This window comes from Corythoichthys intestinalis, chromosome 14 (assembly GCF_030265065.1).
Source record: "Corythoichthys intestinalis isolate RoL2023-P3 chromosome 14, ASM3026506v1, whole genome shotgun sequence".
Lineage (NCBI taxonomy): Eukaryota > Metazoa > Chordata > Actinopteri > Syngnathiformes > Syngnathidae > Corythoichthys > Corythoichthys intestinalis.
Window position 1 is genome coordinate 38,725,083 of NC_080408.1, and position 18,980 is coordinate 38,744,062.

The 18,980-nt window shown below is 36.7% G+C and overlaps 2 protein-coding genes across 8 annotated transcripts in view; both read left to right on the forward strand.

Annotated features, from left to right (window-relative positions):
- st18 (ST18 C2H2C-type zinc finger transcription factor) overlaps nt 1-18,980 on the forward strand; it is a 118,827-nt gene that overhangs the window by 73,696 nt on the left and 26,151 nt on the right. For all 7 annotated transcript variants that reach the window (XM_057856654.1, XM_057856656.1, XM_057856659.1 and 4 more), the window contains 5 exons: nt 6,297-6,431; nt 10,505-10,595; nt 10,686-10,778; nt 13,513-13,721; nt 17,633-17,838. In XM_057856654.1, the coding sequence (XP_057712637.1) occupies nt 6,297-6,431; nt 10,505-10,595; nt 10,686-10,778; nt 13,513-13,721; nt 17,633-17,838 (734 nt within the window). The remainder of the gene's footprint in view (nt 1-6,296; nt 6,432-10,504; nt 10,596-10,685; nt 10,779-13,512; nt 13,722-17,632; nt 17,839-18,980) is intronic.
- pcmtd1 (protein-L-isoaspartate (D-aspartate) O-methyltransferase domain containing 1) overlaps nt 1-18,980 on the forward strand; it is a 128,780-nt gene that overhangs the window by 44,237 nt on the left and 65,563 nt on the right. The window lies entirely within an intron of this gene.

The window sequence follows — 18,980 nt, forward strand, 5'->3', positions numbered from 1 at the left end:
GCAGTGGAGTTGCTTATCAAAGTTAAGAATGTTGACAGATGTTTGTGTTTGATCTTATAAGAGTCACGGACTTCAAAAGCGCCGCATGCGTCAATCATCGTTTAAATTGGGTGGATAACACCCATGAACTATTTCTTCAATCTAAATTGTTTAAATTTCAAGACTTAGTCGATTACAACACTTCCATAATTCTGTATAAAGCTTTTAATAATACATTATCGGCAAATTTGCAAACTCATTTCGCCATTCGTGAAAGAGCTCACAATTTAAGAGCAAATGGGGAATTCGTACTTCCTACATTTAGAACTACGCGAAAGAGCTTTTGTGTGTCTGTACGCGGGGTTAAATTATGGAACAATCTGAGTTCATCACTTAGAGAGTGTAAAAATATTCACATATTTAAAATGCACTATAAACAATTCATTTGGTCCAAATATATTCAGGGAGGGTCTTAAATGTATATATATGTTTGTGGAAGTCTTCTTACATATTGGTATGGATACACGCAATATAAATGTGTGTGTACTGAAAATGTATATAATTACACACACACTTATATATATATATATAAATATAATATATATATATTCATATACATATTTTTGTTTTGTTGTTCTTTGTTTTCTCTATTGCTGACTGAGGGAATCGGCATTGAGGGTTCTGCCCTGCCGTTACATGTGTCGGGGAATAATGTATACTATGTAACTAAAAAAAAAAAAAAAAAAAAAAAAAAAACAGGTTGCAGGAAAATAGTTTATTTATGTTGATGATAATTGAGAACTCGGGGTGGGATTTAATAAGTTTTCTTCGTCCCACTCCCTTTCAGGCATTTGTTTTGGTTTTGTTTTGTTTTGTTTTTTTCTTTCTCTGTGTTTCTTGAAAGCAAAGAACTGAATTCGTGAAGATGAAGGTGAAGATGAATGTAACTGCCTGAAATGAAATGAATAAAAAAAATTTAAAAAAAAAACTTGTTAAACAGTTGCTGTGCCAACTCATTTTGTGTAAGTGAGCAGCTTGAGAGGATTTGAGTAGACTAGTAGGCATTTAATCAAGCCAAGCATTTTCCTACTACTTTATTCTTGTTTAAAGATAATTCGGTGGGACAGTAACATGTTTTAAACTTATCATGATTATTACATTTTAAGTGCTTAAAAACCATTTATTAATATATATACACACACACACACACACACACATATATATATATCAGGGGTCGTGTTAACCGAATATTTTCCGTCGTTGACCGTTTTTTTAAAATGGTGATGGAAAAAACTGAAGTCCATCTGTCATTTTGACAGGTTGCAATTCACACCCCAGACCACAGGGTGGCGAGTGAGCATATTAATTAGCTATTGTCACTCAATGAATGACGTCGTTGGCCTTACTCTGAAAAATGTCAAAGCAACTGAGTGTCCGAAGTTTATTCAAAAAGCCCCAAAACGACGATGGTGTTGATTAAAGAGGTATAAAAAGAGGCACTGCACAAGCGGGCACGCAATTCAAGGCCATGCGCACCAGGAGAAAGGTGTGAGACTGCGTTCAGGCCACAGCAGGTGAACTGTTAATTTCATTGTTCCATATGTAGCCTACCTACTGGGGCCACAGTCAGCTGTTTTTGTCACTGCGGAGAACAAGTTACATATTCATCTGCTTGATGTGTGATGGCACGGTGTGGATTCTCTGTTAAGCTTGTTCGGACAGAATAATAATTAAAAAATGAATGAAAACTAAATACTATTGAGTATGTCATTATTATCATTTTAAAAATTTAAGTGATCGGTAAAAATAGATTATGACTGGATTTTTATGACCCTGTCAGTCAAAATGACAGACAACGAAAAAGTCTAGCGCAACCTCTGATATATATACATATACATATAAATACATGATCTTTTAAAACTATACTTTGGAAAAAAAGGTGAAAAAAACATCTGCCCATTAATCGCACAAAACGAGGGATCACTGTTTTAATATAGAATTTTAACATTATTACTTCCTAATTATTTTATGAGTTTTTTTTTTAATCATTTCATTTCTATTAATTGATTATTTTTATCACGGTATCTAAAGCATGGGTGCCAAACTCATTTTGGTTCGCGGTCCACATTTATGGCAACTGGCTCTCATGGGGGCCGGACAATTTTAATTTTATGCAAATAGGTTAAACCACTGGCATTTATGCGAACCTCCTATTCAAAATGGATTGGACGTCGAGCGCCGTCAATGTCACTGGATGATGAGCATTCACAGCCATTCCTTCCAGTGATAGTGTTTTGGGTGTCTATTGTTGTCAATTGCAGGCAATGAGTTAATTTTGCATCACTGCCATATAGTTTTAAGATACTTCCAAGTCATTTTCTGTAAACTTTGGATGAGTTCCTGTTGATTTTAGGGAATTTGCAGTAGGGGTGGGAACCTCTTTGTGCATCACAATACGATACAATTTGCGATACAAAGCTCACGACAATGATCATCGATACAACAATTATTGATAAATTGGTCAGAAAATCATTTTAAGATATTCTACAAAACAACTAATAAACAGGAAAAACAAGCTATCTTCATCCTTCGGCTGGAAGTTGATCACTAGTAGACGTTCAACCCATTTTGAAATGGGAGAGTGGCAGCGAATGAACCGCTCCCACTTAAAATGCTCCTCCCACTTCTATGGCTGTCAGTGGCAGCCAATGCCAGGCAACAAGGCAATTTTGGGACATTCCAGTTTTATTTCCTGTTGATTTTGGCACATTTTTTGAGTCACTTCATGTTGATTTTGGGTTACAAAAGAGGAAATGGCCTGAGAATTAATAGGGAGTGACTCAAACGCAACAGGAAGTGACCTGTAATGCCCTAAAATGAACAGAAAGTAACCTGTAAATGCCCTGAAAATTGGTATGAGTGACTGCGAATGCTGTAGTTTAGAATGAACAAATGTTCATTCACCCTTCCCAGTCTTAATGGATTGGGCGTCGAGCGCCGTCAATAGCAGCAATAGAGTTAAGCGAGACACTATTACAGTGGAAGATTTTGGTAGCAACTTGTTGGTTCCATATTCTTGTTTTTAAACACTGACACCTCTTTAAACGATATGTTGATTCTTGGCATGAGCGTACTGATAACAATAGACTTCATAATGATATTGACGGGTCCGATTCGACCTTCAGTGCGCCACGCCTTTAAGTAGGGGGCCATCTCACAATCCGCTTCAGTTATTCGCAGTCAGTCGCACCGACATATGCAGCGATCCAACGCCGGATTTATGTTGAAAAAGTATGAAAGCTGTGCTGTATACAAAAGGAAGGATTGAAAGAGTGATTTGTTCGAGGATTCAAGGTAATTATTATATTTTTCATACCATGCATGCATTTTGAAATGCTGCGAAAAAAATCAATGGGAGCAATTAGCCGCTACAGCATTGGCATTATACTTCGCAATATTTACGTAAAATAAATGATTCCTGCACGTTTTTTAAATTTTTTTATTTTAACCAAGAATTGAGACTCCTCCCTCCATATCTATAAAGAATTCAGCATAAGCATTTATTCTCAAGAATTTTTAATTTTTATTCACAAGAATTTTTAACGGAAAAAGCTCTCTGTTTACATATGGCGGCCGCTAATTTCCTTACTGACTAGCATCATAGTTCTCAATATTTATGGAAATTGAATGCTACCTATTGGTTTTGTTTTTTATTATAACCAAGAATCAAGACTGTTTTACATCCATATTTATAAAGAATTAAGGGATTTAAGCATTTTTTCACAAGAATTTTCAACGAAAAAAGCTCTGTTTACATATTGCGGCTGCACATTGACTGACAGACTAGCATTGTACTTTGCAATAGTTATGTAAAATAAATGCTAACTGCACTTTTTTTTTTTTTTTTTTGCTTTTAACCAAGAATTGAGACTGTTTTACGTCCATATCTATTAAGAATTCAGGGATTTATTCACAAGAATTTTCACCGGAAAAGCTCTATTTACATATGGCGGCCACCACATTGACTGACAGACTAGCATCGTACTTCGAAATATTTACGTAAAATAAATGCTAACTGCACGTAGTTTTTTTGCTTTTAACCAAGAATCGAAACAGTTTTACGTCCATATCTATAAAAAAAATTCAGGGATTTATTCACAAGAATTTTCACCGGAAAAGCTCTGTTTACATACAGCGGCCGCCACATTGACTGACAGACTAGCATCTTATATCGACATATTTATGTAAAATAAATGCTAACTGCATGTTTTTTTTTAATATAGTTCTCAATATTTATGGAAAATGAATGCTACCTATTTGTTTTTTGTTTTTTTTTCTAACCAAGAATCAAGACTGTTTTACATCCATATTTATAAAGAGTTAAGGGATTTAAGCATTTATTCACAAGAATTTTCAACGAAAAAAGCTCTGTTTACATATGCACATTGACTGACAGATTAGCATTGTACTTCGCAATAGTTACGTAGAATAAATGCTAACTGTACGTTTTTTTTTTTTTTTTTTGCTTTTAACCAAGAATTGAGACAGCTTTTCGTTCATATCTATAAAGAATTCAGGGATTTATTCACAAGAATATACACCAGAAAAGCTCTGTTTATGTATAGCGGCCGCCACATTGACTAACAGACTAGCATCGTATTTCGACATATTTAGCTAAAATAAATGCTAACTGCATGTTTTTTTTCCCTATCACCCAAGAATCGAGACAGTTTTACGTCCATATCTATAAAGAATTCAGGAATTTATTCACAAGAATTTTCACCGGAAAAGCTCTGTTTACATACAGCGGCCGCCACATTGACTGACAGACTAGCATCTTATTTTGACATATTTACTTAAAATAAATGCTAACTGCATGTTTTTTTTTTTTTTTGGCTTTTAACCAAGAATCGAGACTGTTTCACGTCCATATCTATAAAGAATTTAAGGATTGAAGCATTTATTCACAAGAATTGTCTACGAAAAAAAGTTCTTTGTCCGTGACTCCACTTGGTCAGCTTTGACGGCCACGCCAGCCATGCAGGCCCCCTACTGATCGGCCCCGCGCCTCGTCATTATCATGATGAAGTTTATGCGATAACCTTTGGGAATGCCAGGTATCACGATATATCCTCATATTAGTATTTTGCCACACCCGTAATTTCCAGGTTACTGCCTGTTGATGCGGTGTCACTTCCTGTTGGTTTTAGGGCATTTTTGCGTCCCTTTCTTGTTAACTTATTGGTTGCCATTCACGGTGATTGATGTCCAATCCACTTTGACTGGGAGGGGGCGAATGAACGAAAGTAAATGCAGACACGAAAGTGAGCCGGGTGCAGTAGTGCACGCACTCGATCACAAGTATCAAAAATCTATGGTTTTACAGAGCCAATGTCAAAATAAAAGCATGTGATTTTGTATGTACAGTATGAAATGGCAACAACATGCCGGTCAGGCAGATCCACCCTGTGGGCCGTACATTTGACGCCCCTGATCTAAAGCATCTCCTGATGTTAGTTTCCTTCTTATTTTATCTTTCTTAAATCCCCACCTATTTCTCAGAATGAGGACTGTATAACTTGTCTAAATGTGTTTCCTTTCACAATAATGCTGGGACTCTGTTCACACTTCAGGGCCATAAAGTGCCTACATACTGCATTCAAAAATAATTTTAAACAAACCAAAGAGAGACAAATTAACTATAATTGTTGTTGAATGTCTGCATTACATTTTCAGATTTTTTTTTTTGTGAAATACATTGTTTGTCCAGTCCTGCAGTAAACAACTCCCTTACATTGAGAACTGGGGAAAAAAAAAAAAAAAAAAAAAAAAAAATCAAGTGGAATCACAACTAGAAATCCTCTTTGCTGTTGGCAGCAAGTCAAGTAATACATAAACAGACTTATAATAATAATGAATCTAAATTGCGACTACTCCAAATATTGGATTTTGATAGGAATCAAGTAGATATTTAACCATGAACATAAGTCTTAAATCCTGCTAAAGTACCTCTCATGTTTTCCCGGGATTCTTCAAATGACCGTGGCTAAATGTGTAATCCTCCATGTAATCTTTCCATGGTCGGGCATTAAGAAGTGTGTTCAACTACAGCCTTAACTAAAATGAGAGATTAATAGATGCTTTTTATACATATTAAAAAAAAAAAAGATCTGGCCTTGCATGATATTTCAATCTCTTGGCTCATGTACAATACGAATCTAATTCAAGTCCCTTACTAAAAATTCCTATTGTACTACGTTTGTGCTGCAAAACACATCTTTCACATTGTATTGAATCGGCAACTAATGTGTCCCCAGACTCACCGCGGACTGACAAGAGGGACATCAAGTGTCCCACGCCGGGCTGCGATGGCACGGGTCACGTGACGGGCTTGTACCCCCATCACAGGAGTTTGTCCGGATGTCCTCATAAAGTGCGAGTTCCTCCAGAGAGTGAGTGTGCAAGTTGGGACACTTTATTAGGCACACCTAATTGATTGACACAACCAGAGAAGTATTGAATACTAATGTCGTTAACAGGAAACAAACTAGAACTCCTGGATCCGACTGTGGCAATCAAAACAAATTAAAGGGAAAAAAATTGACAGAGCTCATTTGTAGTGTACCTAATGCTGAGCTGTTTATAAGAATGTTTATATTTTTATTCTATTCAATGCTCTTAGGGAAAAAGTCTTGCTCAAATGCACAATCCAATTCAAACATGCGTCACTTTTAGCAAATAACTTTAAGGATTTGTCTTTCTCCTCTGTTATGTGCATTGAAGTCTCTTTTTAATTTTTTTATTACTCGTCCTTCCCATTCTGGCGATTGTTAAGACATTCCAACAAAACTCCACAAACATTGGACATTAAAGCGTAATGTTACAAAAGCAACAGGAAAAGTAATTAACTTTTCTAGCGGAGTGTAGGCAGTGTTTGTGAATCAAAGGCTCTGGCTGGTATGCTATTGAACAAAATAAATAAGACAAGTCCAGCCAACTAATTGGAGGACGTGGGGGAGAGAAAAGTAGTTTCTAAGGATGCGCGGCAGCCCTTAACGACGTTTTTGTTTTGAAGAATATAATCAGCCGTCTTTTCTTTGCACTAAGCTATTTACATTGCGGCCACTTTCTCTCTCATATTTGCCAAGCACTTACATTAATCATCACCGAATGCCTAAAATGCTCTTCATTTTCATCTGTTCAACATTTAGTGTAACACATTGAAACATGAAAAATGTTTAACAGGACAAAACTTGTTAAACTTCCATCTGACTGTCGCATACAATCTTTGGTACTTTTCAGATTCTTTTTAGGCAGTTTATAATGGCAACCACTTACCAGCACACATAGCAATTGCTATGCTTTCATTATTTTTCAGTGATTTGATGGGGCAAATATAGTTCCAAATAATGACTAATTAGCACCTCAAGGGTTCTAAACGAAGGCGGAGTTTCACTTTTGTGGCGGGGGGGGCAAAAATGTTGATGACCCCGAAATGCAGTGTCAGCAATAAAATTAACTTACAACATATACAGTATGCTCGGATAGTAGCTTAGCCCATACTCATACATACAGACATCCCAGCTGTGGGTGTGTGCGTGCGTGTGTGAACGCGCGCGTTTTCCTGTCTTAGTAGAGGCCGCATTGATGTTGACTGAATATTCAAGCCAGCAACATTTATAACAATACTTTGAAAATGAGTGTCTTTTTGTTTCCCACCATTATTTACGGTTAACGTCTGAAGCTTATGTTTGAAAAGTTGCGTATATCCATCTAGCCTCTTCTGTCTTCAGGTGTTTTTTGTTTTTTTTTTAAAATTTCTTTTGGGTTAAGCAAAGCAAATGGCCGTCTCTAAGGTGCTAGTCAACATGATCTGTTTGAAAATTAATTTTGAACCATTATAAAAATGTTTTTTGTTCATTTCATTCATTCTTGTTGTTTGTTTTATTGTTTTACAACTTCTACAGACAACATTTAACCGGAAAAGTCTTAATTTTAAATTAATATATTAGAGTGTCTATTATATGCAATGACATTTTCAGCCACAAGGGGTGGGGGGGTATGCCCCGGCCCCACCTGAATATCCGTGTATGGTTCAAAAGTGTTCTAAATTGTTCGTATTTGCTTGGAGAAGTCATGATGATATGATCATGAGGCGTTTAGGGTTTTTTTGTAACATCCACTCAATTTAGTGAATATGATTCCCAATAAACAGTTAATCTGCAGCATGCTAAACATCCTGGTGACATTTAGCAGCACCAGGAGCATTTCAATCTGTTATAAATAGATAGATGTAGTCACTCTGACTTCATCATGATGCATTCAGAGTCCACCCACTAATGTTACCAAATGTGAATTGCTAATTTGACAAAATCCAGTGCATTCACATCGTATACACGTAGGCGTCAAACATAATTTTAGTTGAATAACTCATTTCAGGGAGAAAACAAAACAACAAAAGAATAAATCAATGGCTGGTAGTCCGTCCATCTTTCTTTGCTATTGGCTTCATCTTTTGATTAAATTCCAATGTCAGAGCTCCTTTCGCCTTTTGCCCACTCTCTTAGGCTAGGTATAGACTGCACGTCTTAATGCATGAATCCGATTTTTTCCCGTGTTATTCCGACTCGAGTGAGGCATTAACTTGACGGTCTGAACGGGATAAGTCGCATAAAAGTGGACCATTTCAAATCCGATCAGGGTCACTGTCATACGTGGTTAAAATCCGATCTGGGTTACATTTTTCCAGAATGTGGCAACAGTCTGAACTGTCAAGTCTCCCAAGTCGGAATTCATGCAGCAGTTACGTCAGTAAAGAGCGAGAGAAACAGGCAAGACAGCAGCGATGGAGCCATTAGCGTATAGCATGAGCTCGGCTTTTAGGCAGGAAGCAGGCTTGGCCTCAAACATGAAAAAATAAAATGGAAAAAAAAAGGATAAGCCTGGGAATGCTCAGTTTTCTTTTTGTGCGCCAAATGAGCAATACTTCAATATTGCTTATATGGCCGAGGGTAGGGGCAAACTGACCGTATGTGTGTGCATATAAAGTTTGAATATAAGATTAAATGGGGATTACTTATGTCTGTTATTTGTGTCCTCCTTTTGGAAATCAAAATACGGTCACCTTAGAAAAACAGAGCCAGCATGTGTAGTCATTTGTTTTGATACTTCTGCACATGCAGGTCAGTTTGCTCAGCGAGTGTTGGATGCAAGTTAGTACGCATGCATAATACTTGAACGGGCTCAATTGACAAAAGCAGTTTGAACGGGCACGCAAAAAAAACAAAAACAAAAACAGATATGACAAAAAATAGGAATTGTGCATTAAGACCTGTGGTATGAACTTAGCCAGAGTTTCTTGCTTTGATTGGCATACATGACAAAAAGTCTTGTTTTTTCACAAGTCACAGCACATGCCTGCAACTTTGTTTGCAATAGAGACAGAAAAGTAAAGGGGTGAAAATTCAGTGCATTTTGGCCATAGGTGGAGTTTTAGGGCACAACATGTTGATGACGCCGAAATGCAGTGTCAGCAATAAAATTAACTTACAAGAATATTTATAATAATAAGTTGAAGGGGAATCCTAAAAAAGGCTGATTAGGACAGCGATACTTTTCGCCAAGATCGTAATCCATTGAATGTGGTACGTCAGCCGGTGTTGTGCCAATGTAGTTACCCTCGTCAAAAATTGTATCACCTGGGCAGAGCCACTGCAGTGCATTCAGGGAAGGCGGAGCCACTGCACTGCACTAATGTGCTTGAAAGTATTTGCAAATGTATTTTGAGGCGATGAAAAGGTAATAAAAAAAAACTCAAGAAAAACACAAATCGTAAGTACTCGCCGCTTTCAACCGATGAACGCATGTGTTGGACATCTCACCACGTAGAAGGAATAGCAGTAACCCGACAGTATTCGTCAAGTGACAGTGACAATCTACGTCATCACACCGAGTGTCCATTGTGCTGATAAAACATGGCGCCCTCCGTAGGTCAAAACATGTACTAAATATTATAGATTTTTAAATCAATGGCAATATTTTATGTGTTTCTGATAACATATTTCAGTAAAAGAGAAACTGTGGCATATTAGATCTTACAAGTCTTTAAGTCCGAGATTCCCTTCAAAAGGTCTTTCACAGCCAGCCCGAATTGAAATATATGACCCTCTGACCCTCATTTTGATCAATTTTGGATAGTTGCCATTTAATAGTTGATAACTGTAATATAGTAAAAGGCCAACTTGGTTGTTTTTTTTCCTCAATTAATGATTATGATGGATCTGCTTACAAAACAGTCCCTGAAGCAACACTATTTAGTTAGGGTTAGGGTGGAGTTTATCTATTCATCATTTTGAAAATGTTCCCCCAAAATTCTGTTAAAACACACATATGCCTTAAGAGGGGATCTTATTTCATTTTGATAAGAAAGGAGAAGCTTCTGCTTTTGGTAGAGCAGCTCACATGTGACAACTAATAAATCACAAATGTTGATATCTCTGTCTCGCTCTCTCTCTGGCCCTGTCAGTCTTGGCCATGCACGAGAACGTCCTCAAGTGTCCTACTCCCGGGTGCACAGGAAGAGGCCACGTCAACAGCAACCGTAGCACCCACCGGAGGTAAATAATAAGTAGTAATAATAATATTGCACCACCGAGAGCATAAGCATGTCAGGGATTGGCTTATAACATGTTTGATTGTCTTCCCAGTCTGTCGGGCTGCCCCATCGCCGCTGCTGTGAAAATCTCCAAACCTCAGGACGAGAGCCTGAAAAGCAGACAAACGCCCGATCGCTCACCGAGGTACGCTCGTGCCAGTTGCCATTAAAAGCCGTCACGTGGGCTACGGAATAATTGGCGTAGGCAAGTCTGGAATGGAAGAGAGTGGGGGAAGATAGTGGTAGGGTCTGCAAGTTAAGCTCTGCAAAAAAGTGATAAACACTCTTGTTGTGCTTTATTGAGTGATCCCTACAGAATGCACAGTCTGTTGTGAGCTCCATCCACTCTATTAGAAATGATAAAAGAGCAGAACTCTTTGTTCCCGATGGATTTATCACGGGCAGGGTGCCCACTCCTGCTATATTAATTAGTCTGGCAACCTGGCGGCCGCATCGACAGCATCAAATCCCACACTATGTCTACAAAAAAATGCTTTCCAAAACAATGCTTAACTGTGTTATATGTGGCACAGATTTCTTTAATTTTGCGTCCATTCCCAACGTCGGGGTCTGTTCGAAACGGTTGACCTGAGCCAGCTCAACTGCTGAGGTCATGCTAATATAAAAGTGAGGTTGGAAAAAGGTACTAATTTACTTTGTAAAATGATAAGAATGTAGTCTATAAATATATGTATATATATATCGTAAAACACTCAGGTGACCTGAAGTTCCGCTCTCAGATCCCCAATTTGGCCAATTTTCAAAATTGTCCTATATGCATGTGTGAATTGGAAAGCTTAAAATCTCAATTTTCTGGGGGAAGGAAAAATTTGAACAGGAGGGCATTTAAAAAAAAACTTTTTTTTAAACAGCAAAACCCTAACTGGAGGCGAGGGCACGCAAGAGCACAGTTAAAGACGCCACGATTTTAATGAGATGTTATCACGTACCTACCTCTTTTCGATCCAAAAACTCCATGTAGCATTTATTACTGAGTGTCAAAACACAACTGTGAATGGCCACAGCCAGATTTTTGGGGAATTTTAAGGGTAAAACATGGTAATATAACAAGGGTCACGATGCAGAAATCGCAGACATCAAGGAATGGTCGAGATGTTCATTTTCATATATTTACCCTTTCAAACGTTTTTTTTCCCCCAATTTGTCTTTGTTTGGATCGATTATTTATCATCTAAAATATTGGAGAAAATGCGGCAGTAACGAAAAACAATATAATTGAGCGATATAAATGAGGTAGATATCCGTGACTTTTTTTACAGACGCCAATTTTTTCATTGTGACATTTTTTTTTTTTTTTAAGGTTTAAAATATGCGAGTGAATAATTTCTTAAAGTCATTTTTTAAAAACTAAATATTCGACATAATTTAATGATTCAATTAATAAATTCGATTACTTATCAACTTTTTATGGCTATGTTGAAACAAAAGCGGTTGTGACATTTGTTTAAAAGTTTGAAATATGCGGGGGAATTATTTTTTTTAAAGTTTAAATCAAATTAAATTATTAAAACTAAATATTAGACATCAATTAATGGTTCAAAGCTAAAACTGACAGACATTTCAAACAATAAATATAATTACTTAGCTTCATTTTATGGCTGGGTTGAAACAAAAGCAGTTGCGCGGTGTCTGTAAACGGGGGTCTCCAGGGTAAAACGGACAAATTAAAAATAGTTTGGAGGGCTTAATGCTCCATGAATATGCTATGGCACCATATAGACATATTGTTCTGTCAAACACAACAGTTGTTTTGACTTAAAAAAAAAAAGGATTTGTTTATGAGACTGTAGTGTGATATTGCTAGAGTAATATCAATTTAATGATAATAGGTTCTAATTTTATGGGGAAAGAGTCACAATCTTTAGAGGAACTTTATTATTCATATGTTTTAGGAGATTTAGTTATAAATGTATGTGGATAAAGTCGTATGAATATAAAGGAAAATGTCACAGGTTTGAGCGAAAGTCCTTATTATGTTATTAAAAAATAAACTAAAATCTAATAAACTCAATTTTTAAATTTTTTTTAGGAATTTAGGAATTTACTCATAGTTTTATGTACTAGTCAAATTTAGTCGGAATTTTTACATGACCCCGGAACAAGCGGAGGATAATGGATGGATGGATGGATGGATGGATGGATGGATGGATAGATGGATGGATGGATGGATGGATGGATGGATGGATGGATGGATGGATGGATGGATGGATGGATGGATGGATGGATGGATGGATGGATGGATGGATGGATGGATGGATGGATGGATGGATGGATGGATTTTTTACATGAAAACGAAGTCCTAATTTTGACGAAGACATGTACTGTAATTTTCGGACTACAAACCGCTACTTTTTTCCCTCATTTTGAATCCTGCAGTTTGTAGTCCAGTGTAGCTTATTTATTGATTTATTTTGGTTAATAGGTAACACTTTCATAACAGCAGCATAATAAGACTGTCTTAAGATTGTCATAATTATTACATAACACTGTCATGGGCATTAATGAATGTTTATGACCGATGTCATTAAGTGTAATCCTGCAAATTTTGTCACAAACTCTAGTTATGTCCAGCTCGGACCTTTCACATCCATTCAAAATTGAGATAATTTGCCGGATGACACTAAATGACATCCGTCATAAGCGTTGGTTAATGCTCATGACAGTGTCATGTCATAATTATTATGGTCTTATGACAGCCTTATTATGCCGCTGTTAAATAAAGTGAGGATTTGGTGGTGGAAGCTTATAGTCAGGTGTGCCTTATAGTCCGAAAATTACGGTACATAGAATGCTTCTCAAAACAATGCAAACTAATTTAACCAAGGCCTGATTGTCCTTAATCATGTGTTCGCTGGCAGGGTCATGGGCCTGGTCAAGAAGTTTGACTTGAGTCAGCTCAGTTACCGCCTCGCCCACCCGATGGCCGCCCTGCAGAGCAGCCTGGGAAAGGACATGGACAAGTACAGCAGAATCCGCTTCGACTACGCCAGCTTTGACGCGCAAGTCTTCGGAAAGCAGCCACTCAACGGCAGTAATCATGACGCCGAAGTCTCGCACTATCCTGAATGTACGTTGACGCACATAGGCAAATGCACAACATGTCATTGGGATCACCTGTGCAGTCTAATGAGAGTTGATAATAAACATGATATATACAGTATATGTGTTAAAACTTTGTCGGAAAACAATCAAATATGTAATGTTCCCTGCCCAAATATAAGAGCGCAGTAAATGTATTTTCCTTTATTTTGCATTATTGTTATCTTGCTGCAGTAGTTAACGCAGTCGGCTTTTCCACATTTGGGGTTGATTAAAAATAGTAATACAGTAGTGGTACCTCAGTATCTAGTACAGTGTACCTAAACAGTGGTACCTTGACATACGATTCTTTCGACTTCCGACGTAAAATTTGACTTGTCATTTGTCTCGACATATGACGACATGCTCAAAATACGATGATTTATGACAGCGTCGCAATTTCACTGTTTTCCCGCAAGACAGATGCCCAGCTAATTTTCTTGTGAGGGAAATCAACATGGGTCCCAAGAAGGTTAGTGCTAGTTGTGAGAAAAGGAAAATTCTGATGCTTTCCATTGTAATTAAGAAGGACATGATAGAAAAACATGATCGAAAAATCAGTGAACTGGCTCGAAAATACAGCCGGAATATGTCTATGTTCTCGAGGACGACTCATTATTATTCTTATTTTTGTAACATCGGCAAAGAAGTCGACAGCTTTGTCAGGTTTTTAATCATTTATTTCAGAACTTGCGCAAGACCACACAGCCACTGTCCATCGTAGCCAATGTCAACAACAACAGAGCATGAAAAGAGAAAGTAAAAGCTTCCCACTCTTCCGCACCTCGATCATTCTTGCTTCTCAGTCACACGGTGCATTCAGTAACAGCATGCAAAACACAACCACCGTATTACAACCCAATTAGCTACATTATTATTATTATATTATTCGGATTTGTATTTATAATTTATTTGTCTTGTTCTGTGTAATTGCTATTTGTAATTGTACCTGCCTTATTTATTAAGGATTAAGCGTAGGATTTTGGGCTGTGAAACGAATTAATCAAATTATAATGTATTCTTATGGGAAATCCTGCTCGACATCCGCCCGTTATGACTTAGAAACCAGTTCCTAGAATGAATTAAATTTGTACGTAGAGGAACCACTGTATGTGCGATGCATAAAAATTTTTGGCTGCTGTCTAGTTCAGTAACGTTTAGCCGATTTGATTTCCGTTTTTTTTATTTATTTATTTTTTTGAATGAAGTATGAACTGTCCAATTCTGATTTAAAAAAAAAAAAAAAAATTATACGTACATGACCTGGGTTTGTTTGTATGTGGATAATAATCGAGTGTCTATCCAAACACCTCTCCATTATGAATATGACACAAAAAAACCCAAACAAAACACCAATAACAGACACGGATGAGTAATGGCGGATGACACTTTCGAAAATACTTTTTCCTTCTTGATACTGCGCTTAAAGCTATCAGGTTAAACCAGTGCCCCCTCAGGAAGACGCAATTAATCGCAATTCAAACCATCTATAAAATATGCCATATTTTTCTGTAAATTATTTTTGGAATGGAAAGATAAAACACAAGATGGATATATATATTCAACATATGGTACATAAGGACAGTATTTGTTTATTATAACAATAAATCAACAAGATGGCATTAACATTATTAACATTCTGTTAAAGTGATCCATGGATAGAAAGACTTGTAGTTCTTAAAAGAAAAATGTTTGTACAAGTTATAGAAATTTTATATTAAAACCCCTCTTAATGTTTTCATTTTAATCAAATTTGTAAAATTTTCAATAAAAAAATAAACTAGTAGCCCGCCATTGCTGATGTCAATAATTACTTACACAATACTCATGGGTGCTGAAGCCTATAAAACCAGTCGCACCCAATATATATATATATTTATATTTATTTATTTATTTATTTATTTATTTATTTATATAATGGCAAAAAAATTATTACAAGTAAAAAAAAAAGGAATTAGAAGTACACCTCTGCATAGAAAAATATAGATCAAATTACAATGAAGTTAAACATTTTTGTTTCTAACAGAAAAGACTTTAATCATCTTTGCTTGAATTAAAAAAAAAAAAAAGTCACATCCAAACTAAACACACTAAAGGTACATTTAGACTATTTGATACTGAATAATACAATTCAATAAAATAAAAAATAATTATTAAGTCACATTGATGAGCAACAATTAGAATGTGCCAAACAATTTGACCGAAAAAAAAATAAAAAAAACAAAAATCAAACAATAACAAAAGTGTCATTGGACAACGGAAATTTTTATTTTGGTTGCAGGCGGTATCAGCTGCTTTGCTATGGTGTGGGGTTATTTTGCACTGAGCAGCTTGGTATGCCACCTTATATGATGCTAACAGTGCTCGCTGGTTTACTGAGGATTTTTAGCCATATTCGGCACGTTTTAGCTAAAACATCAAGCGGTATATCAATGTGAATGGGGTCTAATGTCTTTAAGTGAGGTTTTAATTGATTTGGCTTCATGCTGTCCACTGCTAACATTTTTAGACACAGTAAACGCTCATCTCCCACTGTATTCAAAGTGAAGCAGAACGCCACATACGCTTCGTCATATGTCTTCGTCTTAGCTCTTCATATTAGCTCCTGCTGTTTGTTGTGTGCTCTTGTTTGGTTAAAAAATACTGCGCACACTCTGAAAATGAGAGCGCCACTGCCATTCACTGATTGGATGTGCAATTTCACTTTATTCTAGTACAGTAAAAAAGTATTTTCCCCGAGGTCACATGCGCTCCCCCCTAGCATTCCTGGGTTAAACAAATGTTGGCTCTAGTAGCATAAAATACTCAAAGTTGCCTCAAAAGTATATAAGCTGATAAAGGAAGGGACCATATTTACATACGTAAACACTCCAACATGTAGCAACTTGTCATGCGTCACAGTGCACATGCGTTTGACATCAGGGATGCGTTCCCGTCACATATGTCATTGCAATATGAACGGTTACACAAAAAAAATCTGAATTATCTGAAAGAACATTTAAATAGGCCCTTACAGTCAGCAGTTTGTAATTAGCTAAGAGCAAATAGAAAATTGTTGTTTATTATTTAATATGAATAGTCAGAATTGGTATCTTAGTGTGTGAGTCCAAATCCTAGTGTGAGGAAAAGTCCAATTTCCTGAGAAAACAGTTATGGATGTATTTCTACGTTATGGAGTAAAAGGAGGGATATAATATTTTTTTTTACATGTGGTACAATAAATAGAAGGAACATAAATTCATAGATGATATTATGAGAAACACTTTTATGAGAATATGGTCATAATAATGAGAGTAAAGCATAGCAATTTTGCTAGAATGAAGTCATTTTTTTTTTATAGAGAAAGGTGCATGTGCTTTGAATTTTTTGAGATTAGAGTAATACATATGCTATAAGAAAAATAAGGAGGGAAAAAAAACAATTTTATGTGAATATGATTACAACTGGGCAAGAATAAAGCTGAATTGTTTTGAGTTTGAGTTATGTTTTACAGAAAGAAACGTACATTTGAGAGCAAATTTATAATGTGAGGGAAAAGACAATGTTGTAAAATGTCATAAAAATGATATAATATGCTGTGATTTACTATCCCACCCAAGCATATTTTCTCAAAAACTGTCTCTAATATTTTGTGTAGCTCTTTTAGGTAAAAAAGAGGGACAAAATACTGGCAAAACTAGTAAACACGACAACCACATTTATGAAACTATTGTTCAATCAGTGCGTCCGTTGATCATCATTATCTGTCTAATGCTCGAAAGTGCTTGTTGAAAACACCACATGAGCCTCTTTTGATGGTTTGTCTTCCAGCATCTTATTATGACATTTTCTTGGAACACCTGCTGTCTTCACGACTGAATTATTCACCATCTATTTTGTCCTTTATTACTATATTTTTAGCACCTCAGCAGTATCATCCTGGCATCCTGGTGGCTCCAGGTGGCCACTTGCCCACCTCCGGTCAGCTCAGCCCACCGCCGAGTCACTTGAAGCAAGAAGACGGCAGCCCCCAAAGTGCCGCCACGGCAGCCATCCTCAACCTGTCCACTCGGTATCGGGAGAGTGGCGAGCCGGCAGCCGCGCGGCCCCTGGCAACCTCTACAAAGGTAATCAAATCAGACCACTTGGAAAAGAGGTGATGAATGTGCTTATTCTAAAGCAACTCTGATTTGTGTATAAAAAGAGAAGACATCAAAAGAGAGATGTTGGCAAAGAGAGAGAAAGCGAGGGCTCGGGTAGCAAAAAATCAAATTAATAAATTAAAAGGAGGGTTTACTGCACCTCAAGCTTTAATGTACACACATGAAAATTGGAGTAATCGTATCAAAAGAAGATTAAAGCCACTCATCCTCTCTTTAAACTGAAACTATTTGGACATCAGCTGGCCTAGTGTCGCATATTACTAGAATAAAGTCGGACCGTTAAGAGATTAAAGTTATAATTTCACAGGACAACATGTAGAATTTAGAGATTAAAGTCATAAAATTAGGAGAAAAATAACAGATCTGTAGATTTTAGTATAAATATAATGAGGTAAAAATGTATCGTTACCAGACATAAAATCTCACACAAAAGATGTCCTGAAGCGGGGGTCAGCAACCCACGGCTCTCAAGCTTCATGCGGCTTTTTAGAGCTGCGCTAGTGGATCCCTGGAGCTTTTTCAAAAATGTTTGAAAATGGGAAAAGATGGGGGAGGAAATATATATTATGTATTTATTTTAATATGGTTTCTGTCAGTGGACAAACATGATTCTAACTCATTCACATTGTAATGAAGTTAAACTTGAGGCGGCTTCATACATCAGAGTAATCACGTGGTGTGTCATTCTCTATAGGATGCAGTGCAGGGAAAATAAACCATATTTTCCGCACCATATGGCGCACCTAAAACCCTTAAATTTTCTCAAAAGCGATACTACGCATTATATATGAATTCATATTGAGCCGAAAAAGTCTCACATTAAGCTTCATCTAACGGATACATAACGTCGCCACAGCCTCTACTGTAGTGTCTATACTATGCTAATAATGAGGTGCACCTTATATATGAAAATAGTTTGAAAACAGGCTATTCATTGAAGGTGTGCCTTATAATCCGGTGCGCCTTATAGTGCAGAAAATACAGTAACCATGAAGGCTCATTATGTATTTTTAGCCAATTTACTGGTAGTCATTTTGATAATAAGCAAATATACAGTGGGGCAAATAAGTATTTAATCAACCACTAATTGTTTTCCCACTTGAAAA